The 21246-nt window shown below is 37.8% G+C and overlaps 1 protein-coding gene across 13 annotated transcripts in view; it reads right to left on the bottom strand.

The window, feature by feature from the left end:
- The window catches only part of LOC117335488 (vinculin-like), a 77117-nt gene that overhangs the window by 31062 nt on the left and 24809 nt on the right, over nucleotides 1-21246 (bottom strand). For all 13 annotated transcript variants that reach the window (XM_033895520.1, XM_033895533.1, XM_033895521.1 and 10 more), the window contains exons 2-15: nucleotides 15371-15478; nucleotides 14578-14749; nucleotides 12421-12566; nucleotides 11838-12000; nucleotides 10505-10744; nucleotides 9954-10102; nucleotides 9097-9289; nucleotides 6400-6545; nucleotides 6047-6139; nucleotides 4694-4763; nucleotides 4174-4325; nucleotides 1452-1629; nucleotides 683-880; nucleotides 189-280 (exon numbers count right to left, since the gene is read on the bottom strand). In XM_033895520.1, the coding sequence (XP_033751411.1) occupies nucleotides 189-280; nucleotides 683-880; nucleotides 1452-1629; nucleotides 4174-4325; nucleotides 4694-4763; nucleotides 6047-6139; nucleotides 6400-6545; nucleotides 9097-9289; nucleotides 9954-10102; nucleotides 10505-10744; nucleotides 11838-12000; nucleotides 12421-12566; nucleotides 14578-14749; nucleotides 15371-15478 (2100 nt within the window). The remainder of the gene's footprint in view (nucleotides 1-188; nucleotides 281-682; nucleotides 881-1451; nucleotides 1630-4173; nucleotides 4326-4693; nucleotides 4764-6046; nucleotides 6140-6399; nucleotides 6546-9096; nucleotides 9290-9953; nucleotides 10103-10504; nucleotides 10745-11837; nucleotides 12001-12420; nucleotides 12567-14577; nucleotides 14750-15370; nucleotides 15479-21246) is intronic.

Below are 21246 nucleotides of genomic sequence, written 5' to 3'. Positions count from 1 at the left end.
CATATACTCTATGGTACTATATACAATATGGTACCATATACTCTATGGTACTATATACAATATGGTACCGTATACTCTTTGATATATTAGGCCACAGAAACTGTCTTATCACTTGTTAAAAGATATAGAGGTACATATTTTCATCAAAATAACTTCTGTTGACACATGTTTTGTTTTTTAAGCCTCACTTTCTGATTGTCCTTCCTCCAGTTGTTGACAGCATTACCATCTTTTGGGTTCATAGACATGGCTTTAGCACTCTGAACCATCGGAGAGATCGCTGTGAAATGAGAATGGTTGGTTTAATATTGTTCAACGTCCTGTCAACAGCTATGGTCATTTAAGGAGGGGAGATGAGAATGCACACATATTGGTTGGTTACTTCTACAGAGTTTAACTCTGATTTATACATATTTACTACTGATTCTCAATTCATTTTGTGCTGTGAGAACATTTTAAAGCTTCATAGTCTAATGTTTATCTGGCATTCAATATCACTTCAACAGGATGGTACGATACAGGACACTTGCACAACTTACAGTAATCAAGTCTCTGAATTTTCTTTAGCTCTTTTCATATTATTAATTAAAGACATGTCACTCATGATTTGATGTGCTTTCTTATCTTATTTATAAAAAAAAATTCCACAACATGACTGTAACTTTTCAATATTTTGACTTACTTGACTTTAAGTTTTCTGCAGCATGATTAACCTGATCTACAAATTGTGGGTCTTCACTGTTCTCCGCCTCAGTGTGGGCCACCTGGAGGACACGGTTGGCCCGACGGGCAATGTTTGAACCATTTGTGACCATTTTAGCTGGATCGTTTGTTCTAATGCCATCCTCTACCCGATCTGTGTCCCGTAGGATAGCCTCCTCTGAAACACAAACACATCAGGATAAGTTGAGGTTGAAGGCATTTCTGAATCAATGACATATCTCAGAGAGATCTTGGTGTTCACAATTGAATTATCTTTACTAAGTCTATGTAATATTATCTCTATTTTTCTCATCTTTCCTATTTTCCATTTAATTATTTGCCAACAAGGGGAGTCTATGAAAGAGAAACATCCATCTGGAACTTCAACTGATAAAATAAAATAATGGAAATTCTAGGTGATTATTAACAAGTACTGAGCAAGTTAGTGGTCTTTAGCAACAACACAGCCCCTCATCGACAATGATCACTGAGAAATACAGGCAAAGGAAATGTCAGTTGAATTACTGTAACATCTCATTGTCTGTGAGTGGCTATCGTCAAAACATCTATGTTTGAAGACTGTAGAGTGTCCTAGTCATTAGAGAGCTCCTTCTAGTGAGAAGTTTCTACACATAGAATACTTACTGTAGTATATTCTAGGTACAATGTTTACTACAGTCCAGCCTACTGATAAAACAAGTGTATGTACTCTATCAACTATTCTTATCCTGGTGGTACTGTGTACATACCGACAGCCTTGAGGTGGGCAGGTGTATCCACAGCCTCGTCAACCAGACCTCTCAGATGCTCCATATTGTCTGTCCATTGTTTCTTCATCAGATCAAAGTGGTCACGGGCGGCGGCGTTGTTGGGGTCAGCTAGTACAATTCTTGCTGCCGTTACTACTTGTGGCGTCAGGTCATTAACCTGCAAATAACAAAAAAAAAGAAAATTGACTTCAACACCTGTAAATAGTTACCTTGACCTTGGCATAAACGCCCTGAAACTCTAAGTTGTCTGAGATATTATGGTCCTTCATCATTATGTGGAGTTTGATCAAAATCCCTCAAGGAATGAAGCCGCTACAGTGCTGACAAACTTTGGAATCAAATGCAGGTATGGATATTTCAAATTTAAAACAAAAATACATATTTCTAAAAAGAGTTGTGCCTTGAGGAAAAGTATTTCTGACTTTGGGAGAATAAAAAAATATGTGGTCAGTATCATCTTACTTGATTACTTTACAGATAATCACTGCTGTCTTACCTGTGTTGATGTCCATTACTTTACAGATAATCAACACTGTCTTACCTGTGTTGATGTCCAATACTTTACAGATAATCAACACTGTCTTACCTGTGCTGATGTCCAATACTTTACAGATAATTAACACTGTCTTACCTGTGCTGATGTCCAATACTTTACAGATAATCAACGCTGTCTTACCTGTGCTGATGTCCATTACTTTACAGATAATCAACGCTGTCTTACCTGTGCTGATGTCCAATACTTTACTTATAATTAACACTGTCTTACCTGTGCTGATGTCCATCACTTTACAGATAATCAACGCTGTCTTACCTGTGCTGATGTCCAATACTTCACTTATAATCAACACTGTCTTACCTGTGCTGATGTCCAATACTTTACTTATAATCAACACTGACTTACCTGTGCTGATGTCCAATACTTTACAGATAATCAATGCTGTCTTACCTGTGCTGATGTCCAATACTTCACTTATAATCAACACTGTCTTACCTGTGCTGATGTCCATTACTTTACTTATAATCAACGCTGTCTTACCTGTGCTGATGTCCATTACTTTACAGATAATCACGGCTGTCTTACCTGTGTTGATGTCCATTACTTTACAGATAATCAACACTGACTTACCTGTGCTGATGTCCATTACTTTACAGATAATCAACGCTGTCTTACCTGTGCTGATGTCCAATACTTTACTTATAATCAACACTGTCTTACCTGTGCTGATGTCCAATACTTTACTTATAATCAACACTGTCTTACCTGTGCTGATGTCCAATACTTTACTTATAATCAACGCTGTTTTACCTGTGCTGATGTCCATTACTTCACTTATAATCAACACTGTCTTACCTGTGCTGATGTCCAATACTTTACTTATAATCAACACTGACTTACCTGTGCTGATGTCCATTACTTCACTTATAATCAACACTGTCTTACCTGTGCTGATGTCCAATACTTTACAGATAATCACTGCTGTCTTACCTGTGCTGATGTCCATTACTTCACTTATAATCAACACTGTCTTACCTGTGTTGATGTCCAATACTTTACTTATAATCAACACTGTCTTACCTGTGCTGATGTCCAATACTTTACTTATAATCAACACTGACTTACCTGTGCTGATGTCCATTACTTCACTTATAATCAACACTGTCTTACCTGTGTTGATGTCCAATACTTTACTTATAATCAACACTGACTTACCTGTGCTGATGTCCATTACTTCACTTATAATCAACACTGACTTACCTGTGTTGATGTCCAATACTTTACAGATAATCACTGCTGTCTTACCTGTGTTGATGTCCAATACTTTACAGATAATCAACACTGTCTTACCTGTGCTGATGTCCAATACTTTACTTATAATCAACACTGACTTACCTGTGCTGATGTCCATTACTTCACTTATAATCAACACTGTCTTACCTGTGTTGATGTCCAATACTTTACTCATAATCAACACTGACTTACCTGTGCTGATGTCCATTACTTCACTTATAATCAACACTGTCTTACTTGTGTTGATGTCCAATACTTTACAGGTAATCACTGCTGTCTTACCTGTGTTGATGTCCATTACTTTACAGATAATCACTGCTGTCTTACCTGTGTTGATGTCCAATACTTTACAGATAATCAACACTGTCTTACCTGTGCTGATGTCCAATACTTTACTTATAATCAGCACTGACTTACCTGTGCTGATGTCCATTACTTCACTTATAATCAACACTGTCTTACCTGTGTTGATGTCCAATACTTTACTTATAATCAACACTGACTTACCTGTGCTGATGTCCATTACTTCACTTATAATCAACACTGTCTTACCTGTGTTGATGTCCAATACTTTACAGGTAATCACTGCTGTCTTACCTGTGTTGATGTCCATTACTTTACAGATAATCACTGCTGTCTTACCTGTGTTGATGTCCAATACTTTACAGATAATCACTGCTGTCTTACCTGTGTTGATGTCCATTACTTTACAGGTAATCACTGCTGTCTTACCTGTGTTGATGTCCAATACTTTACAGATAATCACTGCTGTCTTACCTGTGTTGATGTCCATTACTTTACAGATAATCACTGCTGTCTTACCTGTGTTGATGTCCATTACTTTACAGGTAATCACTGCTGTCTTACCTGTGTTGATGTCCAATACTTTACAGATAATCACTGCTGTCTTACCTGTGCTGATGACTTGAAGATCGCCTCCACAGTCTTCTTGTTCCTACATCCTCCTTTGGTTGCCACCATATTTGCAGTGTCTGCTAGTTTGGCAGCGTGGTCCTCAAACTGTCTCGCCTTGTCAACAAAGTTGGCATCACGGCCTGGAGTTCCTGTTTAACAATGATTATTCATTCTACAATTTATCATGTTTTTTTCCTGTTTCCTTCTTATTTTTTTTTAATTGTCAATACTACATATACAAGCAATGGCTAAAACCACGTGACCTGTCTTTGTAACAGCTAAGGTCATGTGACCTGTCATTGTAATGGCTTAGGTCAGGTGATAATATCTCCACTGAAGATGGGTCATCTTTACACTATTTTCATGTTTTGATCTTATTATAAGTGACCATGATTAGCTGTTATTATTTTTCTTCTATTTGTTGGTGTTAAATACCATTTTATTTATCTTTGCAAACTCAGCATGTTTATATATAAAGATATGACTGTATCTCTGTGATTCAGTCATTACGACCTACCTAACGGGACTAGGGCAGCATCAGTCATGACCTTCAGTGGCATTGAGATGTCAATAAAATCGTCCGCAACCTGCAAGATAAAACAATTTGATACATACATTTACTGAACTCAGATACTGATGTCACAATTGTGGTTAAAAAGATATTTCTGACAACTAACACAAGTCATCAAAGGATTCCACAGTAATGATTCCACAGTACTAATGCTACTATTTTATTTAGATACTGATAATACTGGTAAGTAATCACCATGTGACAACATACTGTACCGCATGTGACAACATACTGCACCTGATGTGACAACATACTGTACCGGATGTGACAACATACTGTACCGGATGTGGCAACATACTGTACCGGATGTGGCAACATACTGTACCGGATGTGACAACATACTGTACCGCATGTGACAACATACTGTACCGCATGTGACAACATACTGTACCGCATGTGACAACATACTGTACCGCATGTGACAACATACTGTACCGCATGTGACAACATACTGTACCGCATGTGACAACATACTGTACCGCATGTGACAACATACTGTACCGCATGTGACAACATACTGTACCGCATGTGACAACATACTGTACCAGATGTGACAACATACTGTACCGGATGTGACAACATACTGTACCACATGTGACAACATACTGTACCGCATGTGACAACATACTGTACCAGATGTGACAACATACTGTACCGGATGTGACAACATACTGTACCGGATATGACAACATACTGTACCGGATATGACAACATACTGTACCGGATATGACAACATACTGTACCGGATGTGACAACATACTGTACCGGATATGACAACATACTGTACCGGATGTGACAACATACTGTACCGGATGTGACAACATACTGTATTGGGTTGATGAAAGTACAATATCTCCTTGTGTCCTAATCCTTATAAATGCTTTTATTGTTTTAACTCATTTTCTATATTAAATATTTTCCAGATAAGTGGGTTTCAATATTTTAATAGGGATTACTACAAAATGTGTATAATGCATAACATTTTACATATATTTTTCTAATCTTTGCTATAAGCAACCTATACAGGGGTTAAGCTACCTCATGGTATAGCATGATACAAATTATTTTATTTCTGTTTAGCTCTTTCAACTTCAACTTTGTCACATACATCATAATTATATTAATGAAAAAATATTTAATTAATAACTCAATAATAACCTCAAAACAAAGCTTATACATGACCTTGAGATTGACCTTCAGAGTAAACTTGATGTTTAGATTACCAGGGGGTTAAGCTATCCATGGCTTTTGATTGACCTGGAGTGTGACCTTGACATTGTAACCTTGTCGTTGACTTACCTGACTAACCAGTGCTTCTTGTATTTTGTATTTTAGGGCATGAAGTTTTTCTGTCAGAGCTTTAGCCAGTGCCTTGGCTTGTGGGCTATCTCCCTGGAAAAACAATGCAATTTTTACAACAAGGTGTGGTGATTTATCAATATAACAGTGTACAACAACATATCTATAATAGTTATATATCTGTGATATACATTTATTACTGCAGCCTCCCAAAACACACATATGCACTCACCACACACACGGGAGGCCGTCTTTAAATAACATAAGCTGTTGATATGACATTAACCAATACATCAAATACTACAGTAATAATTGTAAATGAAATCTACATGAGAATTAAGGAGATGTTTTACCTGACCCTTTCTTATGAGCTCTGACAGCTGATTAGTAAGTATCTCTGTTTCATCACACAGCCTCAGCAAATCTGAGCGCTGAGGTCCTGGGCATGAATCTGCCAGACGTCGTCCTTCTGCTACTATCATAAGTGTGGCCTGCTCGCCTGTATAAAACACACAAAATAAAGTAAGTCGAATGTTCACTGCCATCAACATGTCTGCTTCATTTTTAACAATGAACAAGAGGCCCAAAGGGCCTTAACGATCACCTGAGATTTGAAATATTTCAGTTAATTTAACTGACCCTTTTTGGCCCCACCCATCAGTCCTTGGGGTCAGTCAGGGCCAATATGTGCTTATTAAGCTGTCATCCCATGCTGATAATTTTAAGAAAGTTAGAATGAATTCCAATAGAAATAAAGCAAATGATTGTCAAAAATATGAATTCCCTATATAAACTATGGTAAAGTTTACCCCCTCCCCAGGGGCAAACCTGATACCCAAAGGGTCATGAAATTCACAATTTAAGTAAAACACCATGAAACCCTTCCTTCTATGAAAAGTATTTGATTATATCTTATATAGGTATTGAGAAGAAGCTTTTTAGCCCCGCCCCTCAGCCCCTGTGGTTCAGTCAGGGCCAACATGTGCATTCCATCAAACTGTTATCCCATGATAAAGTTGACCAGGTTAGAATGAGTTCCAATACAAATCCAACAAATAACGGTCAAAAATGTGATTTCCCTATATAAACTATACTAAAGTTTACCCCCTCCCCAGGGACAAACGTGAGACCCAAGGGTCATTAAATTCACAATTTTGGTCAAGCATCACCAGACCCTTCCATCTAAGGAGAGTTTTTGATTCTGCCAAATATGAGAGTAGAGAAGAAGATTTTTGAAATTTCAGTCAATTTGACTTTTTTTAGCCCCACCCATCAGCCCCTGGGATTCAGTCAGGGCCAACATGTGCTTTCCATCAAACTGTTATCCCATGCTGATAATGTTGACCAGGTTAGAATGAGTTCCAATACAAATCCAACAAATAATGGTCAAAAATGTGATTTCTCTATATAAACTATTGTACAGTTTACCCCCTCCCCAGGGGCAAACATGAGACCCCAGGGTCATGAAATTCACAATTTTGGTAAAGCACCATAAGACCCTTCCATCTATTGAGAGTTTTTGATTCTACCAAATATGAGAGTATAGAGAAGATTTTTGAAATTTCAGTCAATTTGACCCTTTTTAGCCCCGCCCATCAGCCCCTGGGGGTCAGTCAGGGCCAATATATGCAAACCATCAAACTGTTCTCCCATGCTGATAATGTTATCCAGGTTAGAATGAAATCCAATACAAATCCAACAAATAATAGTCAAAAATGTGATTTCCCTATATAAACTATTGTAAAGTTTACCCCCTCCCCAGGGGCAAACGTGAGACCCCAGGGTCATGAAATTCACAATTTTGGTAAAGCCCCTTAAGACCCTTCCATCTATGAAGAGTATTTGATTCTACCATATCTGAGAGTAGAGAAGAAGATTTTTGAAATTTTAGTCAATTTGACCCTTTTTGGCCCCGCCCACCAGCCCCTGGGGGTCAACCAGGGCCAACATGTACATACCATCAAACTGTCATCCCATGCTGATAATTTGAACCATGTTAGAATGAATTCCAATAGAAATCCAACAAATAATAGTCAAAAATGTGATTTCCCTATATAAACTATAGTAAAGTTTACCCCCTCCCCAGGGGCAAACGTGAGACCCCAGGGTCATGAAATTCACAATTTTGGTAAAGCACCTTAAGACCCTTCCATCTATGAAGAGTATTTGATTCTACCATATCTGAGAGTAGAGAAGAAGATTTTTGAAGTTTTAGTCAATTTGACCATTTTTGGCCCCGCCCACCAGCCCCTGGGGGTCAATTAGGGCCAACATGTACATACCATCAAAGTGTCATCCCATGCTGATAATTTGATACAAGTTAGAATGAATTCCAATACAAATCCAACAAATAATAGTCAAAAATGTGATTTCTCTATATAAACTATAGTAAAGTTTACCCCCTCCCCAGGGGCAAACCTGAGACCCCAGGGTCATGAAATTCACAATTTTGGTAAAGCACCTTAAGACCCTTTCATCTATGAAGAGTGTTTGATTCCACCTTATCTGAGAGTAGAGAAGAAGATTTTTGAAGTTTTAGTCAATTTGACCCTTTTTGGCCCCGCCCCTCAGGCCCCTGGGGGATGTGGACCATATAATTCACAATTTTAGTTGAACTTCAGCCATAGAAGCTCCCTGCCAAATTTCATTGAATTTGGTTCAGTGGTTTTGGAGAAGAAGTCGAAAATGTAAAAAGTTTACGGACGCACGACGCACGACGGACGACGCACGACGACGGACAAAAGGCGATTAGAATAGGTCACTTGAGACTTCGTCTCAGGTGACCTAATAAATCTAATTTAATCTGTTTTAGGTCTACTTCAAGTATAGATACCAAAATCCTTGTTATGAATAGATAAAAGGTTCAGTTGACAAGTGTCCTGAAGTTTGATTTTCACCTCTACAGAATGCTCTATAAATGACACTATCCAAGGGATGTAAGTCTGGTTCTCTTATGACTGAATATTTCAATTTAAGAGAAGATATGTTTTTTTTATGATAGAACCTTATGTTGTACATTATAGATTGAATATGATAGATTGAGAACATACCTAGGCCTCGATCATCCATGCCTGGGTGTGACAGCCACTGACGAGCTTGTTCAACCTTCCCCTCCACTGTTGGGGCTGGACGACGTATACCAGACCTCTCACTCTTAACAATGGCATTCTGGGTCTGTTGCTGTAGCTCATGTAGTTTGCTTTGGATTTGACGGGCTAAAGACAAAGCTTGTGGACTGCTTCCCTGTAAATACAAATACAACACTCATTTAGGGTATATATGCTATCTCAAAGAAGAGTTCTGTACCAACACATCACTTAAGGGTGTATGCTACCTTAAGGAAGTTCTGTACTTAAGCTCTACTGCCCTGTAGGTACCAACACATAACATCTGTTAAGGGTGTATGCTACCTTAGTGAAGAGTTCTGTACTCAAGCTCTACTGCCCTGTAGGTACCAACACATAACTTCGTTAAGGGTGTATGCTACATTAGTGAAGAGTTCTGTACTCAAGCTCTACTGCCCTGTAGGTACCAACACATAACTTCGTTAAGGGTGTATGCTACCTTAGTGAAGAGTTCTGTACTCAAGCTCTACTGCCCTGTAGGTACCAACAAATTACTCCGTAAAGGGTGTATGCTACCATTGGCCTTCCAAAACAATTCTCTACTACTATCATTGTTTTGAAAAAAAAAAGAAAAAGAATTTTTTGAAAAGCAATAAATTGTTGAAATCATTTTCTGATTTAATAGATTAATTTCTTGTATGCATGATATGATCAGTTATCTTTGAATTCAGTTATTAAAGATTTTTTCAGAAAAAAATATAACATAATGACTAACATGGTTTCATCCCCTATTAGGACGTATATTTATGGCAGATTTGACTAGTATCATAAGACCCTGTTACCTTGCCCTGTTGTCGCAGTTCTGAAAGAGCATTAGCCATGGATTCCATGTCTCCAACTGTCTTCAATATCCTGTCTCTGTCTTCTGGATCAGTACACCTGTCCGCTACACGTCGTGAGTCTTCTAATATTTGATGCAGTGACTTGTCCCCTGGATAATCAATATGAAATTTTATAGACAATTTTCAGCTATCTGTATACATTACTAGACAACAGAAAAAATTCTAAATTCCTAAGATAAATAAAATCATGAACATGTTTGAGAAAGTGATTTTCCATTAATAATTGGACTGATGGTTTCTTATCTGTAGAAATAGCCAAACATTTTTGTTCAATGGTATTGAAAACAGTATTAAAATTACAGAACCAGAATCATAGTCATTTTAAAATATTGATTAGCTGCTAGATATTAACTGATTTAATGGAAATATTTGTGAGAGAAAATCTGTAAATATAGTCAAAATAAATTTAACTTCTGTAAGGAATTAAAAATGTATTAACTCAATATATTGACTATTGGTAGATTGCCAGCATTGGAATTATCTCCACCTACCAGCACTACCAACGAGAGCTGTGGGATCAGCCAACCAGTCATTGGCTGGCTTTATTTTCTGGTCAATTGCGCTCTGTAGCTTCCTCATAATAGCTAAATCATCAGCATCCCACTCCTCCTCATCGTATGTGGTCAGCTGCAGCACCCGGATAATTTCATGGATTTCGTCTCTCATCTTCGTCACCATGTAGTCCCTGTTAGTCTGGGCATCAGCCACCTGTTGTGGCATCGTGTAGTTCTCTGTATACATGGAGACATGAAATGTTGAGCACATGGGTATGAATATTTTGGTGCACTAAAATTTTAGCCTATAACTGAATTAAAACAGATTAGTTCAATAATGAATTGCCGCACCCGCAGTAATTGTCTTGGATAACATACACAATATACATATGTACAATTAACAAAATAAAGGAAAGGTTTCCTAATGAAAAGGGCTGTAATAAGATTTAATAAAAGTAAATTGTGTACATTTACATACGGGAAAACATGTTGGACTCTGTCAATGTATACAGATACTGAGGCCCTCAGAGGATACTGTGAAGCTATGATTAAACTAGAACTGTCGCCAGGATGGCTGACTAATATCCCCGCAATATGCACGAGTCAATGGTGAATTGGAACTGTTAATTAGAGGCCAACTAAGATAACCCAGTAATATAGTGACCAGTTGCCATAGCAACCATAATTTTGAGAAAAAGAAAGTGGCATGCACATCTACACATGGTCCTCTATATTTGTGTGAAGTTTCATTGTAATCGGCCCTTCGGTTTAGGAGGAGTTGTCCGGACAATCTTAAAGTTATGGTTCTTATCAGAAAACCTGTTTATAGTGACCAGTTGCCATAGCAACCATAATTTTGAGAAAAAGAAAGTGGCATGCACATCTACACATGATCATTAATATGTGTGTGAAGTTTCATTGTAATCGGCCCAGCGGTTTAGGAGGAGTTGTCCGGACAAAATGCATCTACAGACAGACGGACGGATGGACGGACGGACAGACAACCTGATTCCAGTATACCCCCCTAACTGCGTTGCGGGGGTATAACAACAGGACATTTTGTCATTTCTGTAAAGTTAAACTCTATACTGGCAATCTAAGAAAAATGACACATGATTTTGTTTAATCCTAGATTATTATGAGACATTCAATCATTTTCTAAACAGCCAGATTAATTTTGCTGACAATGTTACGTCTTGTTATTGCATTGCGACATCACAAACTAACTTTGTTACACAGGCAAAATACACATGGCGATGGGATAACACAAACATGTGTATGGTATAATGTATGGGATAAATTCTGCTTTGTGTCCGGGTAAAATGATTACCTTTGGCTGTGATGTAAATTTTAATTCCACTGATGACAACTGGAGTAAGGTTTTTGACTTGATCTAGAGAATGACACAGCATCTCTCTGTGGACCTGATGGGTTAGTTCCTTTTCACGACCATCCACTTGTTTCGCCATCGTGGTGAGGACTGGACTCAGATTCTGTGAACAATAAGATTTCACTTTTTCACATATTTTCTAGGAATTTTAGAGTTGTTTTTCCTGCTGCAATGTAGTTTTGATCTATACCAATATGTCACAGCAAACAAAAGAACTTCGAAACATCTAAGAGATACGAAAATACTTTGGGAATTAAGTTAAACAAAGTAAAATGAACTTTTTTATCATTTATTGCAACACAAACTTTCATGCAGGTTGTCAAATCAATGCCATTTTGATTTATTCAAAAGTTTAACAGACAAAAACAGAACGAGGCAATGACATGAAATTAGAACATTGGGACTTTTACCTTTCTTAATTAAATATTTCAGATTTGGAAGTACATTTGGACATGTAATTTAATATTGACATTTCATACTGCTCATGTAAACCTCTATATGACATCTAGATAGAAATACTCACCTTAACATATGTGACAAGATCTTCCATCCGGTCGACCACCTCTACTATAGCGAGGTATTCTAACACATTTTTACATACTCTGATAATCTTTCTCACTTCTGATTCGTCAAATGCTAAAAGTAGGGCAGATGTCCCTTGTAGGATACCTAGGAAGTAGAATATAAATTAAGGTAAAACATCTCAATTTGATGAATACTAAGTATTCAACACTTTTTAAATCACAATTATATGGTTAGCATATATCCAATACTAACAAGGCTTATATGTACAAATCTATGATACTTTTAATCTTGTGAAAGGTAGGTTTGGGAATTTCATTTTATCAGATAATTTTCAAAATTTTGATGGGTCCTAGACTTCCATTACAGAAAGTAATACCAGACAGAGAATTCTCAAAATGTGTTTGAGCAACACTGAATAGATTTGATCCATTTATCATGACATGACTTCAAAACAAACAGATGATTATGTTTTCTTTTGAGTTTATGCAATTTTTAAGCAAATATTAGTGCCTCTTATACAAGAGGCCCAGAGGGCCTGTATCGCTCACCTGGATTTCATGAGATATGAAACAAGAATGATGATTAGGTATATTTGTCACTGGTATTGCTATGTCAGTATATCATAGGCATTTTATATGGATATATGAGGTTTTTATGCCAAAAAATACCTTAATCCAAGAAATGAAAGTTGTACAATTTTGAATCCCCACCCCATGACCATGCTACCATACAAATGTGAGTGATATCCATTGCTTAGTTTCAGAGAAGAAGTTGTTTATTGCTTAGTTTCAGAGAAGAAGCTGTTTATATCAATTTATCCAAATTGACCCCTTTTGGTCCCACCCCTCAGTCCCTAAGGGGTCAGCCCCGTTATTTGTACAATTTTGAATCCCCACCCAACAGTGATGCTACCAAGCAAATATAAGCAATTTCCATTGCTCGGTTTCAGAGAAGAAGTTGTTTATATCAATATAGCCCAATCAACCACATTTGGCCCCGCCCCTCAGGCCCCTGGTTGGTCAGCCTCATTATTTGTACAATTTTGAATCCCAACCCCATAGTGATGCTACCAGGCAAATATGAGCGATATCCACTGCTCCATTTCAGAGAAGAAGTCGTTTATATCAATATAGCTATATTGACCCCTTTTGGCCCCGCCCCTCAGGCCCCCAGGGGGTCAGCCCCATCATTTGCACAATTTTGAATCCCCACCCAACAGTGATGCAACCAGGCAAATATGAGCAATATCCTTTGCTTGGTTTCAGAGAAGAAGTCGTTTATATCAATATAGCCCAATTGACCACTTTTGGCCCCGCCCCTCAGGCCCCTGGGGGGTCAGCTCCATTATTTGTACAATTTTGAGTCCCCACCCCATAGTGATGCTACCAGGCAAATATGAGCGATATCCATTGCTCGGTTTCAGAGAAGAAGTCGTTTATATCAATATAGCTATATTGACCCCTTTTGGCCCCGCCCCTCAGGCCCCCAGGGGGTCAGCCCCATATTTTATACAATTTTGAATCCCCATCCTATAGTGATGCTACCAGGCAAATATGAGCTATATCCATTGCTTGGTTTCAGAGAAGAAGTCGTTTATATCGATATAGCCCAATTGACCACATTTGGCCCCACCCCTCAGGCCCCTGGGGGGTCAGCCCCACCATTTGTACAATTTTGAATCCCCACCCCATAGTGATGCTATCAGGCAAATAGGAGCAATATCCTTTGCTTGGTTTCAGAGAAGAAGTCGTTAATATCAATATAGCTATATTGACCCCTTTTGGCCCCGCCCCTCAGACCCCTGGGGGGTCAGCTCCACCATTTGTACAATTTTGAGTCCCCACCCTAAAGGGATGCTTCTGACCAAATTTGGTCAAATTCTGATCTGTGGTTATGAAGAAGAAGTCAATTGTTGACGGACGGACGACGGACGACGGACGACGGACGCCGGACGCCACGGTATGGCATAAGCTCACCTTGGTCCTTCGGACCAGGTGAGCTAATAATACAGATAACCTATCTAGAGGTTTATAAGTATTTTGGGCAGGAATAAACCCATTATAGCCAATTCTTACAGACATCACTACAGTAATAACCATGGATACAGCGGTTATATTACTTTGGTTACTGTAGCCATGATACCACTAACACTTACCTCTAGAGCCCTCTATAAGCTTTTTGCGGGCGGGAGCAGAGTATGGATCTGTTCGGAGAAGTTGCGAGGCCTGAAGGAGAAGTAAGGATGCTTCCTCTACTCTGCTGAGGGCGGGAGGCATGTCCTGTTTTAGGATCTGGTCCTCGCTACTGTTAATTGTGTCATAACCGACCTAAAAATGCAATGGTTAAACTTAACACTCAATGCAGAATTGGCATGTCCTTGCTCCTTTACAAATACTTATATATGAGTTATCTCCCTTTTATCATTTCACACAAATTATGTTAAAAAAGCAAACTATGTTATACAACTTGGTAACATCTGAATATAATTATAAACAACAAGCTACCAATGTTTTATACAATGAGCATTTGTTTGATTTTGTCTTTCCTACTTGCAAAGAAATATCACAAGCAATCATGTTTAGATGCGCCATTTTCCTTCGTGTTTCTATTTCTGTATTTTGGTTCAAAATAGAAAACTATCAATCACAAATCTACCTCCTGCATACTGCTTACTGTCTTCCCAAAATGTTACCCACACACACATCGTAAAGATTTAACATGAAATGTTACATCAGATACACTCAGCAAACATAATGGTCAGGGGTCAGAGGTCACAGTGATTTGTATCTGGTACACTCTGAAAAGATGAATTCTGTCATAACTGGTAACCCGAGTACCTACCCATGAAACCATTACAAATTAATCTTTTTTTTTCATTCTTATTATTCTAAACATCACAATAGTCTGGAGTTGGATGTTGGACAAGTCGGACTAATATTGGTACATACCTTGACAAGATTGTCAACGGCCAATTTGACCGTCTGGACCGGCATGGCAAGGTCTGGCATAGCATTGCCATCTTCGGCTTCCTCATGGAGAATGACTAACTTGGACACCTGTAATATACAAATATAGTGGTCAGTCATAATGATCACAAGATGGTCAAATTGTACTGGTAAGTTTGTGATATTACCTCTCAGTCACACTATAGTGGTGACCAAAGAGGACTGTAGATGATATGTAGGAATTGCTACATTAAACATTCAGGATATAATACACCATATCTGATCTTTTATATCTTAACACCTTAAGGACAATTTTATAGGATAATTTTATTTTCCTTACATCCATCTGGAATTCCAAACTGTCATAAAATAATTAATATAAGAGGTCTGTGGTGTAGTTTTGTATTTCTTATTCAGCATGTATCTATCATAGACTTCATATTCAATTATCTATTCAATTGTTTTTTTCGTACAACCCTTAGAAATATACAAAACTTTCCACTTCTCAAAATGTAAATAAATTTCAAAAAGAAATAATAGTGGAAGACACTGACACCATTCCTAAGACGACAACCATACACACCTATCAGCCCTCTCAGAACAATACCATCCATGATTCCCTCTCAGAACAATACCATCCATGATTCCCTCTCAGAACGATACCATCCATGATTCCCTCTCAGAACGATACCATCCACGATTCCCTCTCAGAACGATACCATCCATGATTCCCTCTCAGAGCAATACCATCCATGATTCCCTCTCAGAACAATACCATCCATGATTCCCTCTCAGAACGATACCATCCATGATTCCCTCTCAGAACGATACCATCCACGATTCCCTCTCAGAACGATACCATCCATGATTCCCTCTCAGAGCAATACCATCCACGATTCCCTCTCAGAACGATACCACCCATGATTCCCTCTCAGAACGATACCATCCATGATTCCCTCTCAGAACGATACCATCCACGATTCCCTCTCAGAACGATACCATCCATGATTCCCTCTCAGAGCAATACCATCCACGATTCCCTCTCAGAACGATACCACCCATGATTCCCTCTCAGAACGATACCATCCATGATTCCCTCTCAGAACGATACCATCCATGATTCCCTCTCAGAACAATACCATCCATGATTCCCTCTCAGAACGATACCACCCATGATTCCCTCTCAGAATGATACCATCCATGATTCCCTCTCAGAATGATACCATCCATGATTCCCTCTCAGAACAATACCATCCACGATTCCCTCTCAGAACGATACCATCCATGATTCCCTCTCAGAGCAATACCATCCACGATTCCCTCTCAGAACAATACCATCCATGATTCCCTCTCAGAACAACACCATCCATGATTCCCTCTCAGAATGATACCATCCAAGATTCATCAAATCATAAAGCATTACCAATTATTTCAAATAGATTCCCTGATGACATTAACACAATCGATACATTAAGAATCAAACAGACACAGATATGACCAAAATGAATTTACTGCTGTGTCAGCATTATACCAAACATGGTGTCTAATCAATAACACCAGTCCCATAAGTTGTGAATGTAAAGGTTTGTTTGTGATTGATATATGGACCTATTACTTTGATATATAAGACTTTATGTATACATCACAAACAATATTTGCCAGGCATTCACTGAAACTCATAACCAGGCCTTCTATCATCAAGATGACTATAGAAACCCAAGTCTATATAATGTTCTCATTGTATGCATGGATTAATCCAGTCATCCATCATGCAGCAATTTGAATATATATCTATGATTAAACATCTATATAATACTTTGATCTATGTATTCAGACATCCTGTCTAATGTGACCCAATATATTGTATTCCCGGGGTGTCAGATTAGACAGGTTTTGTTCTGAATGCATGTGTAATTTACAACCTCATGCTCAGCATGTCATGCATCACACTTGTATTGTTACCATGTGGAACCCCTCTTATTACCATTACCCAACTTAAATATCAAGGCCTTTCCATTATGTTCAGCTACTGTTTCTACTTTTCAAGGTAATGCTATTAGAGCATCTCTGTGTAGTTGAAACAGAAGTTAATTCTGTGCTATATCAGCATTTGGTGGACTTGGAGATAGGTTTTGTGGGAGAAAGATAATAACTCTCCATCAGTCTCCCCCTCAAACCTCCTCTCCTGTCTCTCTAGCCCTCCTCACACAGACAAGCTTGATTATAACTCACAGCACCAATGTCCATCCCTCACCCAGAAAACAACAGTGCTAGTTTCCTATTACCTCCAGTTTACTAATTTACTATTTACATCCAGCACATGACCTATCTTTTCTCAGTAATAAAGCAATAATTAGAGGCTAGAGTACAGAATCTCTACCATCCAAAATAATACCCTCACAGAAGAGATGTATTCTCCAGGACAATTAATTGGAGGGTTGTGAAAGACCAGAACTTTAATTAACAACAGGTGTGCACAATTACCTGACAGCTCAAGGTAGCACTTTTGGCTGTGAAATCTGCCTCCTACTCACAGCTAGTAAGTATACATGAAAGGTTATATCCTGTAATTTCTATATTTTTTTCACACTGTGAGTAGATAACTGATTGCTCAGCTTCCTCTAGATCTCAGAATCCTTATGTTCAACTCTTATGTTCTGTATATATTTTTATCATGTTTATATAGTACCACTGTGAGTAAAATATCTATATATGTGTATCAATCTTCCATCTTTCCTTCTTCTTATATTTATAAAATACTCTACTTCAACCAATATTTGCATGTTTATATAATCTCTATAGAGGAACTTATATGTACCGGTAATATCTGCTTCTTGATCCTCAAGATTTCAATGATCCACAAAATAAGTTGATGATAAAGGATGAAGGGAGCCTCATTGACACTCAAAATCATTACAGTGGTATTGCTGGAAAGAGGACATAAGCTACTACCAGGTGTATCAATATTTATTAGATAATTTCATTAATTATACATTACAAAATTATCTTGTAATGTGTCACCAGTTTAACCTGTTTCTGGTGTTGTCCTTGGGAATGGTCACTACGGGGCCATTTTAAGGGAAAAGACAATCGGATGTTATCAGATGCAAGAGGAGAGACAGAAGAAGGAGGAGAAAGAAAGGAGGAAGTAAAATGATATATGTAACACCTAAAATTGAAAAAAAAAAAACAACAAAAACCCAGCTTTTCTCCTGCCAATTGACCCAATGTACTGTGACTTTTTGGCCACTTCAGGTAGAAAGACAATTTGTAATCACAGAGTTACACATATCTTTAATTAAGAAAATAATGAGAAACACAATATTTACATACTCAGTATTTTTCTCAATGTGAAGTTAACTAAATTCTACCCTATCACCAAGAATGAGTGAAACTGAAATATCCCCGGCTGCTACCAGGAAAGGATATAATTTGTTTAAACTGATCGGTAAAACTGTCTGATATACTTACAGCGTTACTTTCCAAAACATAACAGTCACAAACATGATAAGTGTTGGATCCTGGATTTTATAAAGGAAGACAAACTCTCAAAATAAAGCCTCAAAGTCATATCTGATTATATCTGTGATAATTAATACATCTGAGTGGTCAGAAGAGGTTATAGCGAAGGAAAGGTTGGTGCCTAAATGCGATTCCTTCCCAATTTTGACAGCATTACTATATGTCCTACCAGCACTGCTAAGAACTGTGTGTTTCAGAAGAAAATGTTAATAAATGACATCATAGATAAATAACATGAACTAGTTATAGATAGAAATATCTGCCAAATTTAAGTCAGCAAACTGCAATAAAGACTTGTAGCCTTTCAAAATGTGGCAATTATGTCTGAATCTAAAACATGATGTTATGTGTTAAGGAATTACATGAAATACAACATTTCTTTGAAGTAATTTTTTAGTGTCCAAGGCATCATATATTAACTTTGATCAACACAAGTTTTATTTGTGATGTAACTAGATAAGTCTTGTCTGATAGTAATCACAAATTCACAATAAACAACACAGGAAGTGCCTTCACTATCAATCCAATTCTGAAGGGCGAATATATGACATGCCATCATTTTAAAGGTTGGTTATGCTTGATGCTATTATTACTATATATCACAATCCGATAAAATTTAGAGATATTTAGATATCTATTTCATTTAGCGGAACCTACCCGGTACATGTAATATGGTACATGATATGCATTATAGACATGTACTATATTACTTTCCTTTCTCAAAACGCTAAAAAACCTATATTACAGTAATTACAAGTGTTATCATCCAAAAATAGATTTAATTTGCATTAATTAAGAGACATAAGACATAACCACTTATATTGTAAGAGTACAGCTTCAATCATAAAAACTACACAAATATTCTAGCATAAACTATGCTTTCTTCAATAGTTTGAAATTCATTAGGATCCAAGTTACATGTCACAGTAAGGTAGAATACACCTTAAAATCAAATCTGTAAATTTTGCCAGACAGTCTTGACTTGGTTGTTAAATAAACTGCTAAATAATCCAAATATTCCATCCGGTAGCTATAGGCATACACCTAAACAGCAGTGTAGCATGTGTACTATACATAAGTATACTAATCTACAATAAAATCAAACTTATCAATCAATTATCATTTTTTTAAAACAGCAAAGAAGTTGGAGCAACAGCATGTGGCTTGTGTATGAGGGCTGATGTGTATTTTATCAGAGATGCATCAGATCAACTAAAACAGGTATACTCTACCCCAAATCAGACAGTTTAGCTGTGCTAAAATGCTTCAGCACAGTTGGGGTATTCTTATAGTGGGAGTAAAGTGTTATAGTACCATAATAGACCTTGTAAACACACTGGAGGCTGTGATCTACAGCCATAAGGTATGAAAACATTAAATGTTGTAAACTCAGGATTATATGTGGTGTACATACATGTTTCTTCAGTTTAAAATATTTTGTTGATATATCAGTGTTTATAGTTATCATTTATGTCATTTTTACAAGATTGAGACATTTTGTTGATTCTTAATTTATTGGACAAATATACAAATTAATCTTTAAATTCATTGTAGAATACGGCTCAGGATGTGTAGTACCATGGGAGGTGTATTTATGAGATAGAATACTGTACAGGATGTGGAGTACCATGGGAGGTGTGTTTATGAGGTAGAATACTGTACAGATATGGAGTACCATGGGAGGTGTGTTTATGAGATAGAATACTGTACAGGATGTGGAGTACCGTGGGAGGTGTATTTATGAGGTAGAATACGGTACAGGATGTGGAGTACCATGGGAGGTGTGTTTATGAGGTAGAATACTGTACAGATGTGGAGTACCATGGGAGGTGTGTTTATGAGGTAGAATACTGTACAGATATGGAGTACCATGGGAGGTGTGTTTATGAGGTAGAATACTGTAAGGATGTGGAGTACCTTGGGTGGTGTATTTATGAGGTAGAATACGGTACAGGATGTGGAGTACCATGGGAGGTGTATTTATGAGGTAGAATACTGTACAGATGTGGAGTACCATGGGAGGTGTGTTTATGAGGTAGAATACTGTACAGATGTGGAGTACCATGGGAGGTGTGTTTATGAGGTAGAATACTGTAAGGATGTGGAGTACCTTGGGTGGTGTATTTATGAGGTAGAATACTGTACATATGTGGAGTACCGGGGGAGGTGTGTTTATGAGGTAGAATACTGTACAGGATGTGGAGTTCAATGGGAGGTGTATTTATGAGGTAGAATACTGTACAGGATGTGGTAGTACCTGGGAAGGTGTATTTATGAGGTAGAATACGGTACAGGATGTGGAGTACCGTGGGAGGTGTATTTATGAGGTAGAATACTGTACAGGATGTGGAGTACCA

The sequence above is a fragment of the Pecten maximus genome, chromosome 10 (genome assembly GCF_902652985.1).
Source record: "Pecten maximus chromosome 10, xPecMax1.1, whole genome shotgun sequence".
In the NCBI taxonomy this organism is placed as follows: Eukaryota; Metazoa; Mollusca; class Bivalvia; order Pectinida; family Pectinidae; genus Pecten; species Pecten maximus.
The sequence above is the reverse complement of the archived record's forward strand: the minus strand, read 5'-3'. Positions and strand labels throughout refer to the sequence as shown.